The sequence below is a fragment of the Staurois parvus genome, unplaced genomic scaffold (genome assembly GCF_062004578.1).
Source record: "Staurois parvus isolate SC_StPar_1 unplaced genomic scaffold, SC_StPar_1.0 ptg001435l, whole genome shotgun sequence".
Taxonomy (NCBI): domain Eukaryota; kingdom Metazoa; phylum Chordata; class Amphibia; order Anura; family Ranidae; genus Staurois; species Staurois parvus.
This window is the reverse complement of record NW_028319231.1, coordinates 965860-986465: the sequence shown is the minus strand read 5'-3', so window position 1 is coordinate 986465 and position 20606 is coordinate 965860. Positions and strand designations below refer to the sequence as shown.

The 20606-nt window shown below is 45.7% G+C and overlaps 1 protein-coding gene across 1 annotated transcript in view; it reads right to left on the bottom strand.

Moving 5' to 3' along the window:
- LOC149435990 (uncharacterized) overlaps window positions 1-20606 on the bottom strand; it is a 73161-nt gene that overhangs the window by 47990 nt on the left and 4565 nt on the right. The window contains exon 3 of the mRNA XM_089662197.1: window positions 8731-8934. Coding sequence (XP_089518323.1) covers window positions 8731-8934 — 204 coding nt within the window. The remainder of the gene's footprint in view (window positions 1-8730; window positions 8935-20606) is intronic.

Below are 20606 nucleotides of genomic sequence, written 5' to 3'. Positions count from 1 at the left end.
GCTGTCACGTGCGTAACAATGCCGCACCCAGCTGCACCCTGCACACCGATGTTCCAGTTAATTGGACAATGATCGACGTACCGGCAGCCTGGACGCGATTGTTACTAGTTCAGTTTAATTACGCAATTAACCCTTCACACTGCCACCACCTCCTTTTTATACAGAGAAAGAGGAAACTCAGCAATACACTAGGATGATTGGTTAACCGTCAGTATCCCGCTATCTCTACAGACCGGTTATACAGAGGGTTAAATACTCATAGTAGCGTTCTCTTTAGAGGCAGTGTCAGGGAATGGGAAGATCGCCTCGGCGATCGAATCTGCACATGCGTAGAATCCTGACAAGACATACAGGCAGGCAGGCACTAGGACCCAGGCGCGCCTGTCACCGATGACGGTGCCGGGCAGGCACTAGGACCCAGGAGCGCCTGTCAGGAGTTGGACGGCCTATTTAAACCCAGCTCTTGCAATGCTCAAGTGCCGTATGGTCTTACCTGTTACCTGTGTTCCTGTTTGATCCAGTGTTCCTGAATACCTTGTTGCCGACCCAGCCTGTTCCTGATACTGCTGTCTTCTCCTGCTCTGATCCCTGGCTTGTCTGACCATTCTCCTGCTTAACCCTGCACGTTCTGATCTCCTGTTAACGAACCCGGCTTGTGACCTGTTTATTCCTCTGCCTGCTGATTTTGTACCACGCTGCCACCACTGTTACCGACCCAGCCTGCCTGACGCTGCTTTTGTGACCTCCTCACATCAGACTCTCACCTGCTATACACCTCCAACGGTGCTTCTACCACAGCTGGGTGAACTCAAGGGCCGCGACCTGGTCTCGGCCTGCTTCAAGTCCATCCCCACCATCAGGGGCCCTGGTGAACAAGCAGGTAGGGACTTAGATTCCGCGCCTTGGGGGAATCCGGTCTGTGGAGTGCTAGAGGCTACCGCTGTAGGATCCCTGACAGAACCATACGGCCATGACAGAGTCTGGAGGAGGACCTTCACCCTGGGAAGAGATGTGCCAACATCTGGCAGCACTCACACGAGCGGTGAAGACCCTGGAAGAGGGATACAAGCACCTGGAGGGACAGGTTCAGAGCCTGGCCGCACCAACACCCACAACATTGGGCTCAGTGGGAACACCTCCCGCCACGGGTTCAGCAGGGCCTTCCACTGGAGCAGCATTTACAATTCCTCCGCCAGAACCAAGAGTACCGACCCCTGAGTGGTTCAGTGGGGATCGAGGGAAGTTCAGGGCCTTCCAAAACTCCTGCCAGCTATACTTTGACCTGCAACCCCGGACCTTCTCTTCAGAATCGGTGAAGGTGGGATTTGTTATATCCCTGTTGCAGGGCGAACCTCAGGGATGGGCCCATCGCCTGATGGAGGCCCACCACCCACATTTGAACACTGTGGCCACCTTCTTTAAGGCAATGGCACAGCTGTACGATGACCCGCATCGAGCTGCCTCGGCTGAGGCAGCCCTCTATTCTCTACAACAGGGATTCCGGGCTGCAGAGGATTATGCTGCGGAGTTTAGGCGCTGGAGTGGAGATACACAATGGAACGACACAGCCTTGCGCCACCAGTTCCGGTTGGGACTTTCGGAACCACTGAAGGACGAGTTGGCAAGAATAGGGGTTCCGGACTCCTTGGAAGGTCTAATAGATCGTGCGATCCAAATCGATCGCAGACTGCGGGAAAGGAGACAGGAGAGGTCCAGCCAGGGGCAAAGAACCTCATGGATGCTGCCAAGAGTACCAGTCATGCCAAGGGTCAGTGTCGGCAATCGGGGCCCAGAGCCGTCAGAGGGAGCCGAACCTATGCAACTCGGCTTGATGCGGCCTTCCCTTTCTACTGAGGAACGACAGAGGCGTCGGGCAAACAACCTGTGTCTGTACTGCGGAGCAGCGGGTCATATGGTGCGCTCCTGTCTGGAGAAATACTGTAAGTCCTCTATTTTCTCTAATATATCTACTGTGTGCACAGGCAACCCCACTCACTTGGCTGTACCTGTGTCTTTTCAGCTCCCAGGAGGAAGCATACAGGTGACGGCTATTATTGACTCCGGGGCATGTAGCTGCTTTGTTGATCTCAGTTTTGCTACCCAGCATCAGATACCATTACTCACCAAAGAACATGGGTTGAATATTTTCTTGGCAGATGGGTCTCAAAGAAAATCGGGGATGGTAGATCGGGAGACTCCTCCCATACACACCACAGTGGCGGGACATCACCAGGAGTTCCTCCGTCTGGACGCCATCGCGTCCCCCCTATTTCCAGTTATTCTGGGGCTCCCCTGGCTACGAGCTCACGACCCCCAGATTGACTGGAAGACCGGGTCAGTCCAGTTTCCCTCACAATACTGTCAGGAACATTGTTTATCTAAGTTATCATTAAATACACAGGCCCTACTGGCTGTAAGCCCTGATGCCGAGTTAGCCCAAATTGTGCCTGCGGCCTACCACCAATTCTTGGATGTATTTAGTCCACGGGGGGCAGAAGTCCTTCCCCCACATCGAGCATATGATTGCCCCATTGATCTGCTCCCAGGTTCAGAAATCCCTTTTGGCCGCATTTTTCCACTATCTGAGCGAGAACTAGGGGCACTAAAAGAATACATTGATGAGAGCCTCCGTAAGGGATTTATCCGCCCTTCCACATCACCGGCCGGGGCAGGGATTTTCTTTGTCGAGAAAAAGGACGGATCCCTGAGACCTTGTGTTGACTACAGGGACCTCAACAAGATTACGGTCAAAAACCGCTACCCCCTTCCTTTGGTTCCAGAGTTGTTTCATAGGTTAAAATCAGCATCCATTTTTTCTAAACTGGATCTCAGGGGTGCCTATAACTTGGTAAGGATACGTGAGGGGGATGAGTGGAAAACGCACTCGGTTCGGGCATTTTGAGTGTCTAGTCATGCCTTTCGGGTTATGTAATGCACCAGCCACCTTCCAACACTTTGTCAACGACATTTTCAGGGACTTCCTTGACATTTTTGTAATCGTCTACTTGGACGATATCTTGATATTCTCCTCGTCTTTGGAAGCACATCGGGGACATGTTAGGAGTGTGCTAGAACGTCTCCGTCAGCATGGACTCTACGCTAAAGCTGAGAAATGCTGTTTTGAACAGAAAAGCATCTCATTTCTTGGTCTAATTATCTCCACCACGGGGATCGCTATGGACCCTCAAAAGATCTCGGCCATCCTGGAATGGCCTGCCCCCACGGATAAGAAGGGCGTCCAGAGGTTTATTGGGTTTGCCAATTTTTATAGAAAATTTATAAAGAACTTTTCAGGCCTGGTAGCACCCATTACTCAGCTCACCAAAGTGGGAGTACGTTTCCAATGGACCCCAGCAGCACAGGCAGCTTTTGAGGCATTGAAAAAGCTATTCACAACGGCTCCCATTCTGAACCATCCTGATGCATCATTGCCCTACATACTAGAGGTAGATGCATCGGAAGTGGCTGTAGGAGCAGTGTTATCACAGAGGGTAGGGGCCAAGGAGCTGATGCACCCAGTGGCTTTCTTTTCTAGGAAGCTCTCCCCTTCGGAAAGGAATTATGATATTGGGGATCGGGAATTACTGGCCATTAAGACCGCTCTGGAGGAATGGCGATATCTGCTAGAGGGGGCCCCACATCCCATTCTGGTCTATACCGACCACAAAAACCTCGAGTACTTGAAAACCGCTAAACGCCTCCGTCCACGCCAGGCCAGATGGGCATTGTTTTTTGCAAGGTTTAACCTCCACATAACGTATCGTCCTGGGTCAAAAAACACTAAGCCAGATGCTCTTTCCTGGATGTTTGAGGACCCTGGAGGGAACCCCCAGCCAGACACCATCCTGCCAGCATGTAGCTTCCTACTGCTTCAATCTGAGCTTTTGTCTAAATTGCAGGCTGCTTCCACCCGGGTCTCTGACCTGCCTGGAGTCTCCCTACTGAATAAGGAGGGACTCTTCTGGAAGGGGGAACAAATCATGGTACCCAAGGAGGTCCAGTCCCTGGTGTTAGCGGGGCACTTTGGGATACATAAGACTATAGATCTGGCACGACGCACATTTTGGTGGCCAAACATGGCCAAGGATTGTGAAGCGTACGTGAGATCTTGCCCCATCTGCAACCGGAATAAACCTACCAGAGACAAGGCCTGGGGCCTATTGAGACCTTTACCAATACCTGACCGTCCCTGGAGTATGATCTCCTTAGATTTTATTGTAGAATTGCCACCCTCGCAAGATCACACCGTGATCTTTGTGGTAGTGGATCGCCTTTCTAAAATGGCCCATTTCCTTCCACTAGCCAAGACACCATCTGCCTCCGAAACAGCCCAAGTGTTCATTAGAGAGATTGTGAGGCTTCACGGAGTGCCAAGAGAGATTGTCTCAGACCGGGGGGTGCAATTTACGTCCAAATTCTGGAAAGCGCTATGTGAGGGGCTGGAGATTAAGTTATCTTTTTCGTCAGCATATCACCCCCAGACAAACGGGCAGACAGAACGAACCAATCAGACTCTCAAGCAATATCTGAGATGCTACACATCATTCCTGCAGAATGACTGGCTGACACTTCTACCAATGGCAGAATTTGCATATAATAATGCGAATCATTCCGCCACCAACCAATCCCCATTCTTTGCCAATTATGGGTTCCATCCTACCTTCCTGCCAGACCTGGTTCCTGAGAACTCAGTCCCGGCAGCCCAGGACACCTTAGAGTTCTTTACTACCAATAACAAGGTATTACAGGAAACAATGGCTAAGGCCCAAGAAGACAGTAAGAGGTTCTGTGACAGGAGGAGGAAGGGAGAATTGGTCATACACCCTGGGGATCGGGTTTGGTTGTCAACAGCCAACCTAAAACTGACATGCCCATCCAGAAAATTGGCACCCAAATTTGTGGGACCTTTCCCAGTAGAACGCAAAGTTAATGAAGTGGCATTTAAACTGACTCTCCCCGAGTCCCTCAAAATACATCCAGTCTTCCACGTATCATTATTAAAACCTGCAGTTCCAGACCCCTTTTTAGACCGCAGGTCTAGACCTCCAGAAGCTATAGATATCAACGGGGAGGAGGAATTCGAGGTGGAGGCAATTTTGGATTGTAGGAAGAGGGGTGGTCAGGTACAATACCTGATCAAGTGGAAAGGCTTTGGGCCGGAGGAGAATTAGTGGGAACCAGCCCAGAATGTCCATGCCCCCAGATTAGTACGAGAATTCCGTCATAGCCAGCCACAAAGGAGGAATCGGGTGGGCATCCGGAGGCTGCCCGTAAGGGGGGGGCAATGTCAGGGAATGGGAAGATCGCCTCGGCGATCGAATCTGCACATGCGTAGAATCCTGACAAGACATACAGGCAGGCAGGCACTAGGACCCAGGCGCGCCTGTCACCGATGACGGCGCCGGGCAGGCACTAGGACCCAGGAGCGCCTGTCAGGAGTTGGGCGGCCTATTTAAACCCAGCTCTTGCAATGCTCAAGTGCCGTATGGTCTTACCTGTTACCTGTGTTCCTGTTTGATCCAGTGTTCCTGAATACCTTGTTGCCGACCCAGCCTGTTCCTGATACTGCTGTCTTCTCCTGCTCTGATCCCTGGCTTGTCTGACCATTCTCCTGCTTAACCCTGCACGTTCTGATCTCCTGTTAACGAACCCGGCTTGTGACCTGTTTATTCCTCTGCCTGCCGATTTTGTACCACGCTGCCACCACTGTTACCGACCCAGCCTGCCTGACGCTGCTCTTGTGACCTCCTCACATCAGACTCTCACCTGCTATACACCTCCAACGGTGCTTCTACCACAGCTGGGTGAACTCAAGGGCCGCGACCTGGTCTCGGCCTGCTCCAAGTCCATCCCCACCATCAGGGGCCCTGGTGAACAAGCAGGTAGGGACTTAGATTCCGCGCCTTGGGGGAATCCGGTCTGTGGAGTGCTAGAGGCTACCGCTGTAGGATCCCTGACAGGCAGGGATTCGTAAATTGCAATTAAGAGCTATAGAAACAATTCAACACTTTCAGAAAGTAAGATTTATTACCAAAAGGTTAAAAGGGTGCAGTACGAATATTTACAGAAAGAAGATGTAACCAATATATATATATAAATATACAGAGCACAACAGCACAGCAAACAGGTAACAGAAAGAAGTTTAGGTAAATAAGTAGTTGCCAAATAAATGCCTGGGGTTAAGCAGTTTCAAGGCTGATGAGCTAACAAAGGGATTTCTGGTCTCGCATTGGGTTTCGTTGTTGCCACGAGATTCTTCTTTGCTTTCTGTCCGATAGATGTTATATCGAACGGTCCTCACTTGTCTGACTCCTCACAAGAACTAACAGCTTCTTTTCCTACACAACATCAACTAGTATCTTCCCTACCTTATTTGGCAGAGGAATTGTTTGGCAGGGCTCAGCATCATACACTGCTTGCATTCTTGAGGGAGGGGAAATGAGGAGATACATGAAGCCTCTTACGACAGGGAGATCCTGTGCCTGGCTCTTATATGCACGATCCTACACCTCCCCCTCCCAAGTGACTGCATATTAGTTTAAGAGAAATACCACAATGCAGAAACCTGGAGCAAAATGGAGAACTGTGCCTCTCCCTGTGAGCATGATTGTGACAACACACATTGACTATTCACTATAAAATAAAAGGGAATAAAAAACAGAAATAAAACTTTTACCAAGAGTTATCCTGCGACTGGAGCAAGTCAGGGAGAGTCAGCAATCCGTCAGTCAATCGAACTGGCTCCATATGAATCACCATGTCTAAATGTCAGGGTCCTCAATTTATGGGGATATGGACGTAGGCTGGACATTAGTCCTTGGCCAGTCGACTCTGGGGGGGGGGGGTTCCTGTACCCGCCCACAGGCTGTTCTGGGTGCTGAACTGCCCAAAGTCAATTGGACCAAGACCGGCTTGAATCACCAAGTCAGGGATTGAATTTCCGACACCAGTGCATCAGTCCGATCGCGACAGTACCAATCACTGTTCCGCTAGTGCACTCCAGCGCCACATAAACATTTCCTGTGATTTTCTGGCATTCTACATAGGCCACAAATATAGTTTTTATATGCCGATGTAGCCTATAGAATGCCCCATCAGAAGGAAGTATTTTCATCTCTCTGCAACTAATATTTTAGCTTTTAGGAGGGATGAAACATACTTCTTTGATCTATGTATATACTTTTTGAGCTCCCTAGACAGATCGGAGCCCCCCCGGTGTCATGAAGCCGAAACGTCTGCGTTTCTCTTTTAAGCTTCAGGAAGATGGCAAAGTCTGATTATGTATAGGTGACAAAATCTTATTAGCACCCAGGTGCCACTTCCAGAGGAAGCTAGGTCCCTTCAGATGCTAATTGGTGACCATCTGTCTCTGAATACCTTATTTGTTTAATGACAAGGAATTAACTAAATTTACGATTACATATTGTTACAGGTCACATCTCAGCTACTCAAATCTGTACAATTATGTCACAAGGGGATAAATTATTTGGTGAAAGGAAAAGAAAATAATAAGGGTAAAAATATGTTCATGTTATACAAAACAAAAGGTTTACCAAGTATACTTTTCCCTTTATAGAATCAAGTTGAAAATATGTTCAGATCAATTATCTTAAGATCTAAAAACGCACGGATGGATACGAAAGTGACGAGAATGTGTATAAATGGATTAAGATAAGGAACATGATTAAGATTTGATAAAATCGATCATTTTGAGAGGGAAATGTTAGAAGCTTTCCTTAACCTAATATCTGCTTACTAACAGTACTAACATATGTATGAATGAGTTGAATCTTAATAGAATAGTTGAGTTGTTATATTTTTATTTGTTCTAGATTGGGAAAAGTGAGATAAATAGACTTTTTATAGTCTATGTGAATATACATATATGTATATCTTGGTTTTTTTCTCTACATTCAAGCAACATGTGGTAGTAATTAGTCTAGCTTTCCCTCTCCCATCTCCCCCCATCTCTGTGGGTAAGAGCTAAAGTTTCACTAATAAGAGAATTGTAAGACTCTATTTCATACATGTTAAGCATACACACTTTACACTGTAATATTTCTTGATTACGATATTTATATATGATATAACGTTTATATTAAGATTACTTTTAGGAGATTATATATATATAAATATATATTATATATGTGTAATACATCTCATTTACCCTGATTGATGGAATGTCAGTGAAGGTTCCAAGGATTAAATTTCAGACTTTCTCCTAAGGGAGTGGAGAAGACTGAGGGTTCGTTTTATACATCTGTTGCCAAATATCATTGTATGACTACAAGAGACAGAAAAGAAAACCAGCCCACTTTTAGGAGAAGGCGGGGGCTGAATTGCTCCTTATAGAGCAGAACAAAGACTTTTTAGGTACACTTTTTTAGAAGCTTAGATTCACGACACACAGATTCATACCACACATAAGATTACATACAATCTTTATCTCAAGAACTTAACTATATATTTTTTGGACATTATCTAAACATTCTGTATTGCAATATTTTATTTCTAATATTATGCAATATTATTAGTAAATCAATTTTTGAGTTTATGCAAGAGTTGGAAGGACTTTCTATTTTGAACTTTTCTCACCAATACAAGTTAACAAAATATCGAGACAATACAGTATTTTACAGTGAGACTCAAGCAGGGTTACTGATGGCATTAAGAAAAATATACAGATCAATGTCATTTCATGGTCATGTAATACCAATATTTATCTCTTACCGTGTTTCATTTGTGTCTGGGCTGGTCTAGGTCCTCCCGTTTTATTCACATTTGTTTGAATATTATGTGACTGTTCTGGAACATCTCTGTCTTGTTGTCTCATTTCCTTTTCTGGGGGTGCAGAGCTTGATACAGTATCATCATTCTGTATTCCATCTTTAGAACCCGTGCTCCGCACATTCATATCTTTCAAGCCTTTATAAGCTTTAAAAAGACACATTAGAATGTCAAATGACTTTCCAGCAACACCTAGCTTAAAAGAACATCTAATGTATTACAGTAGTATTACCCCCTGTAACATAAATGTAAGATTCGGATAGCTGAGATGTGATCAATAGAAATATGTCATTGTATATCTAGCTTAGTTCCATGTTATTAAAGATAACAAGTTAAGTGATCAGTATTCAGTCAGAGACATATGTTCACCAATTAGCATCTGAAAGGACAGAGCAGCTTCTAGACTGGAGGTGACACCTAGATGTCAATAAAACGGTGTCACCTATCTAGTCACCTATCTAGTCAGACTTTGCCACCTTATTGAAGTCTAAAAGAGGAGCTCCAGCCATTTTGGCTTCAAGAAACAGCAGGAGATCAGGAGTGGCTCCAATGTGTCTGTCAAGCTCTGATGTATATCCACAGATCAAAGGAAAATATTTCATCTCTCATGAAAGCTAAATTATTAGTGGCAGAGAGATGAAAATACTTCCTTCTGATTGGACACACTGTAGGCTACATCTGCATGTAAAACTGTATTTGTAGCCTCTGTAGAATCCCAGCGAAACGCAGAAAACGGCTATATGGCGCCTGATTGCGACAGCTGAACAGCAATTGGTACTGTCGCGATCGGACTGATGCGCTGGTGTCGGAAATTCTATCCCTGACTTGGTGATTCAAACCGTTCCTGGTCTAATCGACTTTGGGCACTTCAGTACCCAGAACGTCCTGTGGGCTGGTACAGGAACACCCCCCCAGGGTTGATTGGCCAAGGGCTAATGTCCAGCCTACGTCCGTACTGTATTTCAATAAATTGAAGACACTGAGATATGGACAGGGTGATTCGTATGGAGTCCGTTCTATTGACTGGCGAATCGCGTACTTTCTCTGACTTGCTCCAGTCGCAGGATAACTCTTGTTAAAAGTTTTATTTCTGTTTTATTCCCTTTTATTTTATAGTCAATAGCCAATTGTGTGTCTTTTTGTATTTTCTGTATGTTTTGTAACTCTTTACACTTTGTACATATTTTATGCACTGCGCACTTTCGGGATATTAAATCATAAAATTAATAAGTGACTTCTCGGTACTTAAGCTCGGGCTCATATCTCCGGAGAGATTGTATTGTATTACAGTGTCTATATATGCTCGGTCAAGTTCATTGCCTGTATGTATGCAATTGCACTGCGTGTTGGCAGATTGCATGCAGATCGTAAAGTAATAGATCTGCCAGACAGAGATCTGTGTGTGTGTGGTGGCCCAGCAGACCAGTCTGCGGACAAACTGTTGGGTGGTGGCAAGCTACCGTTTGTTGTGTGTCTGGTGTGGGGGGGTGTGGACAGTGGAAGAGTAGTGATTTAACACCGGGATTCTAGCTTGTAGGATAGCTGGAAATTTTTTGTTTCAAGAGAACTTGCGACCAGCAAACAAAAGGCTTTTTTTACAAAATTACAAAAAATAAAAGCAACAATAAATAAATAAATACAAGAACACCATTCCTCTGGCCTAAATCATATACAAAATACTTTATAATAAAACAAACACGGATATAAACAGTCAGCCCTTTATGGCTGTAGCATTAGAGTCCATAGCCTGTAGAAAGGAAAGGGAGAGAAACACAAATAGCCTTCATGGCCCAAATAACAAGGCTTCAGAGAACAAAAAAAAGACCTTTTCGGCCTTACCACATTAGTATGACGAACCAAAAAAAAAAAAACCCTTACAGGCCTAGCATCAAGGGTTACCTATAGAGAAAGGCCTTTACAGCCTGACCTCATAATACACATGACAGGACAATGGCCTTTATGGCCTGGAATCATAGCATACAAAAAGAATGCTGGCCTTTATGGCCCAATATCACACAACTCTCAGGCTTTAAACCCAAGAAAACGTACAGCTATACAAAAACTATACCCACCAAAGACTAAGAAACCTAGATCTTCAGCGAATGCAGCCTTTCATCAAAAACCATACTTACTTGCAAAATCTAGGGGAGTTAAAAGAGGAGAAAAAAAGGGACAGGGACCACCACCCGAGATCAACAGACTGCAGCTACGAGCCTGATGTTCCTCCACGCCTCCATCCAGGATTTTCGCCGCAATCTGTCTTTCTCAAGAGCCCGAATCTTCCCAACCTCACCAAGAATGTCACTCACCACCACCTGGACGGGAAGGACTTTTTGCCGAATTGAGACCTGACACCGTGCGTTCCAAGTATAATAACGGACCGCTAAGCTGACTATGAAAAGAGTGTCCAAATCAAAACCCATGCGACTTTCGAATGCCCCATACACCCACTCTGCATAAGACATGCAGTGTGGGAAAGGAACACCCAGAGCCCCACCCACCTTTCTATAGACCTCTATGTTGAAAGGACAGCGAAGCAAAAAGTGGTCCATAGTCTCCACTTCACCGCGACACTCCGACCTCGGACAACCACGGTCATCCAAAGGACGGTACTTCAGGTTTCCTCTCACATAGAGCCTGCCATGGAACGCGAGCTAAGCCTGGTCCCTAAACTTCAAGGGAATCCGCTCCAAATTAATCAAACGTAGACCCTCCCGCAAAATATGGCTTGGGCAATCTTTCAAGCCCAGTGGCGCATGAAAAGCGGTAGCCACAATCCTCTCACCCAGAAGTTTCCTAGGGAGGGATCTGACTTCCTCCGCCTCACATGCCACCGCCTACGTATCTTCAAGCTCTGGGCAACGTAAGCCAGGAGCTCACCGTGCTTAACACGCAGGCTTTACACTGGGCCCCAATAGTCCAGAAAGTCTCTAAACCAGGCCCGGAACAGGCCTACCCATGCAGGCGGTCTCTCTGCCAACATGCTACCAAAATTATGTTTAACAAACATCAGAGAGAAGAACACAATTGGGTTGACCATACCTAGGCCACCCTCCCGCCTGGATAAATAGGTCACATCCCGCTTGACAAGGTTCAGCCTATTTCCCCATAACATCTGGAAGAAACAACTGTAGACCCTCGTATAGAGAGACTCTGGCAAGACACAAATTAAACTGACATACAAAAAGATGGGGACCAGGAAAGTCTTAATCAAATCAACCCTTTCCCTTAAGGAGAGCCGCCACCCCTTCCAACATCTCACTTTGACCTCGGCAATGGACAGCCTAGCTTCCCAATTTGACTTGCCATAATCAGCAGGGCCAAATTCGATGCCTAAAATTTTTACTTTCTGCTGGGGCACCGGGAAGGCATCCGGAAGTGAAAAGCTCTCACCTTCCCTACCCATCCAGAAAACTTCACACTTGTCCTGCTTGACCTTGGAGCCTGATGCCTCGGAATACTGTTCTATCAATGAGACCACCTCCTGCGCCACCTTGGTCCCAGAGATTAAGAAAGAAACGTCATCAGGGTAAGCAACAACCTTCAGAGGCGGCTCACCAGCAATGCCCACCGGCACCCCACCCAACGCTCCACCATCTAACCTCCTGACGAAGGGTTCGATGGCAAAGATGTAGAGCAAGGGGCTCAGCGGACACCCCTGGCGCACCCCAGAGCCAACCCCAAAGGGCTGCCCAACCCAGCCATTCACCAACATGAAACTTTCAGCCCCCTTATATAAAGCCTTAAGCCAGCCAATAAACCTCCCCTCTAGGCTGTACCTGTCCAGGAGATGCCAGAGGTACTTATGATCGACTCGATCGAAAGCATTTGCGTGGTCCACTGCCAGCAAATACTTTCCCCAACCATCAGCCTTACATCGCTCCAGGGCCTCCCGGACAGCTAACACCGCTGTAAAGGTGCTCCTGCCCTATACCGAGCAATGCTGCCGGTGTGAAAGTAAACCATCTGCCACTGACGACAAGCGCCAGAACAAGATCTTACCTTGGTCCCAGAGATTAAGACAGAAACGTCATCAGGGTAAGCAACAACCTTCAGAGGCGGCTCACCAGCAATGCCCACCGGCACCCCACCCAACGCTCCACCATCTAACTGACGAAGGGTTCGATGGCAAAGATGTAGAGCAAGGGGCTCAGCGGACACCCCTGGCGCACCCCAGAGCCAACCCCAAAGGGCTTCCCAACCCAGCCATTCACCAACATGAAACTTTCAGCCCCCTTATATAAAGCCTTAAGCCAGCCAATAAACCTCCCCTCTAGGCTGTACCTGTCCAGGAGATGCCAGATGTACTTATGATCGACTCGATCGAAAGCATTTGCGTGGTCCACTGCCAGCAAATACTTTCCCCAACCATCAGCCTTACATCGCTCCAGGGCCTCCCAGACAGCTAACACCGCTGTAAAGGTGCTCCTGCCCTATACCGAGCAATGCTGCCGGTGTGAAAGTAAACCATCTGCCACTGACGACAAGCGCCAGAACAAGATCTTACCTTGGTCCCAGAGATTAAGACAGAAACGTCATCAGGGTAAGCAACAACCTTCAGAGGCGGCTCACCAGCAATGCCCACCGGCACCCCACCCAACGCTCCACCATCTAACCTCCTGACGAAGGGTTCGATGGCAAAGATGTAGAGCAAGGGGCTCAGCGGACACCCCTGGCGCACCCCAGAGCCAACCCCAAAGGGCTTCCCAACCCAGCCATTCACCAACATGAAACTTTCAGCCCCCTTATATAAAGCCTTAAGCCAGCCAATAAACCTCCCCTCTAGGCTGTACCTGTCCAGGAGATGCCAGATGTACTTATGATCGACTCGATCGAAAGCATTTGCGTGGTCCACTGCCAGCAAATACTTTCCCCAACCATCAGCCTTACATCGCTCCAGAGCCTCCCGGACAGCTAACACCGCTGTAAAGGTGCTCCTGCCCTATACCGAGCAATGCTGCCGGTGTGAAAGTAAACCATCTGCCACTGACGACAAGCGCCAGAACAAGATCTTAGCCAGGATCTTTCTATCGACATTGAGAAGGCTAATGGGGCGCCAGTTCTCAATAGCCGAAGGGTCCTTACCCTTTGACAGCAGAATTACAGCAGATCGCCTCATAGAGGGAGGGAGTGACCCCTCATCCAGACAGCAATTATAAACCTCTGCAAGGCGAGGTGCCAAGCTGGACTTAAAGAACTCCGCTGTCAAACCATCTGGCCCAGGAGTTTTCTTAATGGCCAGACTATCAATAGCTTTGGCTACCTCTTCTGCTGTAATTTCCCCTGTCAAACTTGCAGACGGAATGTTACCTTCCAAACCCGGTGTAGAATCCAAAAAGCTCAACATCCTCGCCCTTTCAAGGTGCCTCTTACACAAGTTCCTCATAAAAAGACCTAGAGACCTCCAGAATCCCTGACCTGGATTTTGTCAGAGACCCCGTACTATCCCTCAAGCCAGTGACCGTCTTAATCGCTGCACTCTGTTTGCAATTCTGGAAGGGATCAGGCGAGGGGTACTTCCCATAATCCCTCTCCAGAACCAAAGAAGCGTGCCGATCATATTGATACTTCTTAAGGAGAAGCTTAACCTCCGAGATCGCCCCAGAATCTCCACCGCTAGAGACGAGGCGGTCGAGTTTCCTCCGCAACTGTTGGTAGGCGATATATTTACCAAGTTGCTTACTTTTTCCTAGAGCCTTGAAAAACCTGGCAATACACACTTTGTATTTAAAACCTTTTCATGATATACTATCTATAAAATAAATATAGATAATTAAGACAAATAAATCCTAAAGTGTCCAATTCAACAAAGTCCCAAATGTGTCCAATAAAGTCCAAAATTCCAAACTTCCATCCAGTAAGAAGGATTGACTCCTATTAATCCAACGAAACCTCAAAAAAATAAAAAAAATATATACTCTAGTGCATTACCCTTTAAATATTCAAAATAAACCAATATTGTGCAAAACACAAATCACACAAACAATGTGAAGAACAAAAAACTATATATATATATATATATATATATATATATATACACACATATATATATACACTGAACCCCAAACTGTGAACACTCTGTGATCAACTGCAACACTGTGTACACTCCGTGGGCCAACACCCAATAGTGCTAAGTACTATTACCCTCTGTGAGTAATTATACACATATCGATATTATGGAACCAGAATCTTCCATTCTTTCTTTATGGATACTTCTTCCAAGGTCCTCACAAAGACAAGAAGAGTCTTAAGACAGATCTCAAAGCATAGGTAAAATTTAATAGTAACTTACATTATAGTAACCAACTTCCAGCTCTGACAAAGGTTCTTTGTAAAGGCTTACCAAACACTGGCACAAACCATGTGTAGGTAACCAACAAAATGGCCACGGCGACACTTTCAGTTAGCGTACGTGCGTCTTGACGTCACCTTCTCTAACGCATTTCGTCATTTCCGGACTTCGTCTGAAGGGATACGGATGTCTCTTATGCCGCTCCTTTTATTAATATGCCTCCTAATGACTAGAAGCCTCTCGTCACGTTCACGGCAAATGGTTTCCAGAGATCACCTGCAGAAACTTTTTGGCAACTGTTTTATAAACAAAGCTTGGAATGTGAATGTAGCGCCTCCAGGTGGTCAGGATTACAGACTCAGGCCATAGTCCCCTCCTCCTCTGCTGAGTGGGGTCTCCTCTATCTGCAGCTCTCTGTAGTTCTACACAGCAGGACCCCTGACCAGAACTTTCAGTGACCAGTCAACAGAGACCCCACTCAGCAGAGGAGGAGGGGACTGTCATTGGAGCCTTTCCTGTCCTTGGGCCTAGTCACGGTGTTAAAATTACCTCCAAAGACAACAGGCTGGGACGTAAAAAGAAAAGGCTTGAGCCTTGTAAAGAGGCATTTCCTGTCCCACCTGGACTGCGGTCCATAAATATTAACCACTTGAGTTGAAAATGACAAAAATGTTTTTTTTTTTTTACACGAAGTTGTCATTTAAATGATTTATTTCTCGCACAAGCCATGGATATATGTGGAATTACACCCCAAAATACATTCTGCTACTTCTACTGAGTATGGGGGTACCACATGTGTGAGACTTTTTGGGAGCCTAGCCACATACAGGAGCCTGAAATCCAATGACCACTTTGAAAGCCTGAAGGTGCGTAACTTCCTCATTACACTTCCTCACTTCCTATCACAGCTTCGAAGGCCCTGAAATGCCAGGATAGCACCCCTCCCCCAAATGAGCCCTTTCTGGAAAGTAGACACCCCAAGGAATTTAAAAAGATTCATGGTGAGTATTTCGCAGATCTCATTTTTTCTCACAAGGTTTTGAAATAGAAAAAAATAGAAAAAATATGTTTTGGTTTTTTTTCTTCATTTTCCAAAAACGTGTGGCAACAAATGAGATCTGCAAAATACTCACCATGCTTTTTATCAAATTCCTTGGGGCGTCTACTTTCCAAAAAGGGGTAATTTGGGGGGTTAGGTGCTATCCTGGCATTTCAGGGCCTCCGAAACTGTGATAGGTAGTCAGGACGTGTAATGAAGAAATAAAGCCCTTTGAAAGCTTGAAGGTGCTTATTGGATTTTGGGGTCCTGTACTTGGCTAGACTGCCAAAACGTCTCTCACATGTGGTACCCCCATACTCGGGAGAAGTAGCAGAATGTATTTTGGGGAGTAATTCCACATATATCCATGGCATTTGTGAGCAGTAAATCATTTAAGTGACAATTTTGTGTAAAAAAAAAATATTTATTTTTGTCATTTTCCAAAAACTTGTGGTAAAAAAATAAATTCTTTTATTGATTCAACATTCCTCTCAGCAAATAGTTTGGGGTGACTACTTTCCAAAAAGGGGTCGTTTTGGGGGGTGGGGGTGTTTTATGCCCAGCATTAGCAGTTTACGCCACACATCATTCACTCTTCTAACCACCTGAAGACCAAGCCTTTTTGTTCACAAGAAAAAAATCAGTAGTTTTTGCTAGGAAATTAATTTAAACCCCCAAACATTATATATTTTTTTAAAGCAGACACCCTAGTGAATAAAATGGTGGGTACTACAATTTTTTATGGCACATAGTACTCATGCAGCGATTTTAAAAAAAAAATACACTTTTTTTACTTTTAATGCACAAAAACACAATATATTGGCCAATTGTTTGGTAAAATATAACAGATAATGGTATGCGGAGTAAATAGATACCAAACATGACAAGCTTTAAAACTGCGCATGCCCCATGCAATGGCGACAAACTGCAAACATTTTTAATATCCATAGGCAGCGCTTTAAAAGCTACCATTTTAGATTTACAGAGGAGGTCTAGTGTTAGAATTGCTGCCCTTGATCTGACTTTCATGGCAATACCTCACATGCATGGTGCAACCACTGTTTACATAACGGCACAGGGTCAAGGCTTGTGCACACAGGTGTGCGCGCATGGGAGGGGCAATTTTTTTTTTTTTTTTATTATTTTTACATTGTACCTTTCATTTTTTTTTTATCACTTTTAATGCTATAACAGGGAATGCAAATAACCCCTATAACTTCAATGGGCATTGTCATATTCTATTTTGAGAAATCTGGGGTCTATCAGACTCTAGATATCTCCTCTGCCCTTACATTATCTGATCAAACCAAAATCGGTGTGATCAGATGCTTTCCCAATTTACAAATGGCGCTGTTTATATCCTATGAAACTGAAGTGATGAAATGCTTGTAGCTTCCGAATTCTTAGACTATAGAGATGATTGGCACCATTCTGGTCTACAATCAGCTCTATAGTCAGCTGGCAGAAACACCGGCTGCATTCTCAGGTTCTCCTGATGGCACAGGACTGCCAGAGAAGGCCGTGGAAGGCAGTGGGGGAGGGGGGACATCATCTCCCACTGCTTGTAAAAGCAATCTTGCAGCTAATTAGCCACTAGGATTGCACTTACATGAAATCGATTGCTGACTGAAAAAAACGATTCCAGGATGATGCCTGCAGCTGTAGGCATCATCCTGGTATAACCATTCAAATCCAGTGATGTACCAGTACATCGCTGGTCCTTGTTGGTTATATATACTATGTTCTTTTTTTTTTGTATGCAGCCAGTGGACTGAATGAAAAAATGAGAAGAAATCTCTGCCAGAAAAAGTGTGTGGTATGCCCACCATTAGAATATACCGCCCTGCATCCACCCACTTCTAATGGTGGGCACACATTAGGTCACACTTTGCCTCAAGTGCCAGTTCCAAGATTGAATAAATGTCTAAATAGTGGCACGCTTCAATAAAAATTGTCCACGTATAAGTGGTACCCCATATGGAGAAATGATGACACCAAGTCCCAAACTATCTTGCCACTGCTCCCCATGTAGTCTGGGCATCCGGGGGGCTCCACGTGATTATCTTTTCCCTCGTAAATCCAAAACTTATAAGTATAGCCTGTTGTCCTCTCACAGGTCTTCTACATCTTGACCCCATATCTGGCACGCTTGCTGGGGAGAAATTGTTTGAATGCAAGGCGGCCAGAAAAATTAATAAGGGACTCCTCAACGCAGATGTGTTGCTGGGGAGTATAGACATCTGCACATTTTAGGTTAAGGTGATTTGTGAGGGGCTGAATTTTGTGGAGCCGGTCAAATTCAGGGTCACCCCGAGGATGACAGATTGTATTGTCGCTGAAATGCATAAAACACATTATACTCTCATATCTATGCCTGGCCATGGCAGCAGAGAACACGGGATACGATGAATCGGGTTTGCGGACCAATACAACCGCAATTCATTTCTTTTAGTAATGCCCATGTTGAGGGTTAGGCCCAACAAAATGTAAATTTGAAAACCGTAATGAGTTTCCATGCGAATGGTCTGGCAAGGTTTGAATTTGGGTTGGCGGCCATAAATTGTTGTGCATATAAACTGCTTTGATCCACAATCAACGCATACAGATATTCCATGAAAAACAGCTCCAAAAATCAAGGAGGTATGTGAAAGACCAGGATGTACTAGACCGCTGGTACTCGACAGTTCACCAAAAGGTAGCATGGCACTAGTACTGGCACTCTGCTGCATATGAGAGTCATCAAAATTTACCGGCAAGTGCTAACAGAGATCAGGCCTGATTCTGCCAACACTGCGGTTTTGTGTGCAATATATCAAGTGACAGTGACCTACTGACACTGCACTTGCTGGGGGAGAAGGGGGGGTAAGCGTAGGGGCTAAACGCAGGTGTTGGCAGGTGCCGGGGCTGATCCCGCTAACACTGCGTTTTTGGGGACGCTATACTAATGTGAACACTGGTATAGTGCTGACCTGATCAAAGATATTGACCCGTTCAGACACTATACTAGCAATGGAGGTTTATTGTACATGAGCGTGCTCCTGGCAATCAAGGGGTTAAATGTGATGACTGGTGTACTGACTGGCAATCTGACACTATCTGGGAGGGGTGTGAAAACCACAGGAGCGCGAATCATATATATATATACACAGTATATATATATGTATATGTGATTTTGCGTACCCATGCCGCCCTGTAGCAGTATTTCTGCTGTAGGGTGGTCTGGAAGAGGTTACAGAAGTGGTTTGTGTTACGGCACTGCGTTACTTTAACTGACAATTGCGCGGTCATGCAACACTGCACCCAAATTAAATTTACATCCTTTTTTTCCCACAAATTGAGCTTTCTTTCGGTGATATTTGATCGCCTGTGCGCTTTTAATTGTTTGCGCTATAAAAAAAAAGGCTGACAATTTTGAGAAAAAAAAACAATATTTTGGACTTTTTGCTATAAAACATGTCCAGTAAAAAAAATAAAAAAATAAAATTTTGTCACAAATTTCATCCAAAATGCATTCTGCGACATGTCTCTGCTAAAAAAAATCCCAATACGTGTAAATTAATTGGTTTACATGAAAGTTATAGTGTTTACAAATGGCGGGAAAGATCCTGGGATTATTAATTTTTTTTATACTAATGGCGGTGATCAGCGACATATGGCAGGACTGCGGCGGACATTTTGACACTGGGGGGGAACTGACTTGGGGTCACTGACATCCCCAGTGACACCAATGCAGTGATCAGTGAAAAAAAACCCCACTGACACTGTACTAATGGCACAGGGGAGGAAGAGGTTAACATTTTTAGAGTTTATTGTGTGAGGGGAGTGTTTTACTAGGGGGCGGGGTGTGTGCTGGACGGGGACAGGCTGATCGGGAGAGAAACTCTCTCCCTCTTCAGCTTGTCATGAGCTGTCAGGGAACTGACAGATAGCAGGGCTGTGTGTAAACAATGCAGCCCTGCTCTCTGTCAGCGATCACCACGAATCGTGGGGAAACGGCCGGTAATGACCGGCCGTGACCCGGCGGCGGAGACCCGCTGCTGACACCCGCGGGACAGGTAGGGCGGGCACGCGCCCCCTACCTGTTTTGCAGAACCACGTTTTAAAACGTGGTTTTGCCCGCCCGTGCCGCCCTGCAACCGTTTATATGCAGTGGCTGGGCGGCAAGAGGTTAATCAGTATATCTACAGCTCATGGAATATTCGCATGACCACTAAGTTGTAGCTATAATGAGACATAAATGAATAAGGAATTTGGTAGACTTGGCATCTTTGATACCCAAGGCAGATAATTTCTAACACCACCATACACTGTAATTGTTAAATTAAAATTAAACAAACAGTAATAAAGAAAAGAAGACAGTGAAAACGGTAATATCCCCTCACATTTTGGTAAGTGATGGAGGCCCCCTTACATTGGTGGTCAGTAGAAATGTGCACCCTATAGTGATGGTTGGCAGAGAAGCCCACCTTTCATCGGTTATCAATGGAA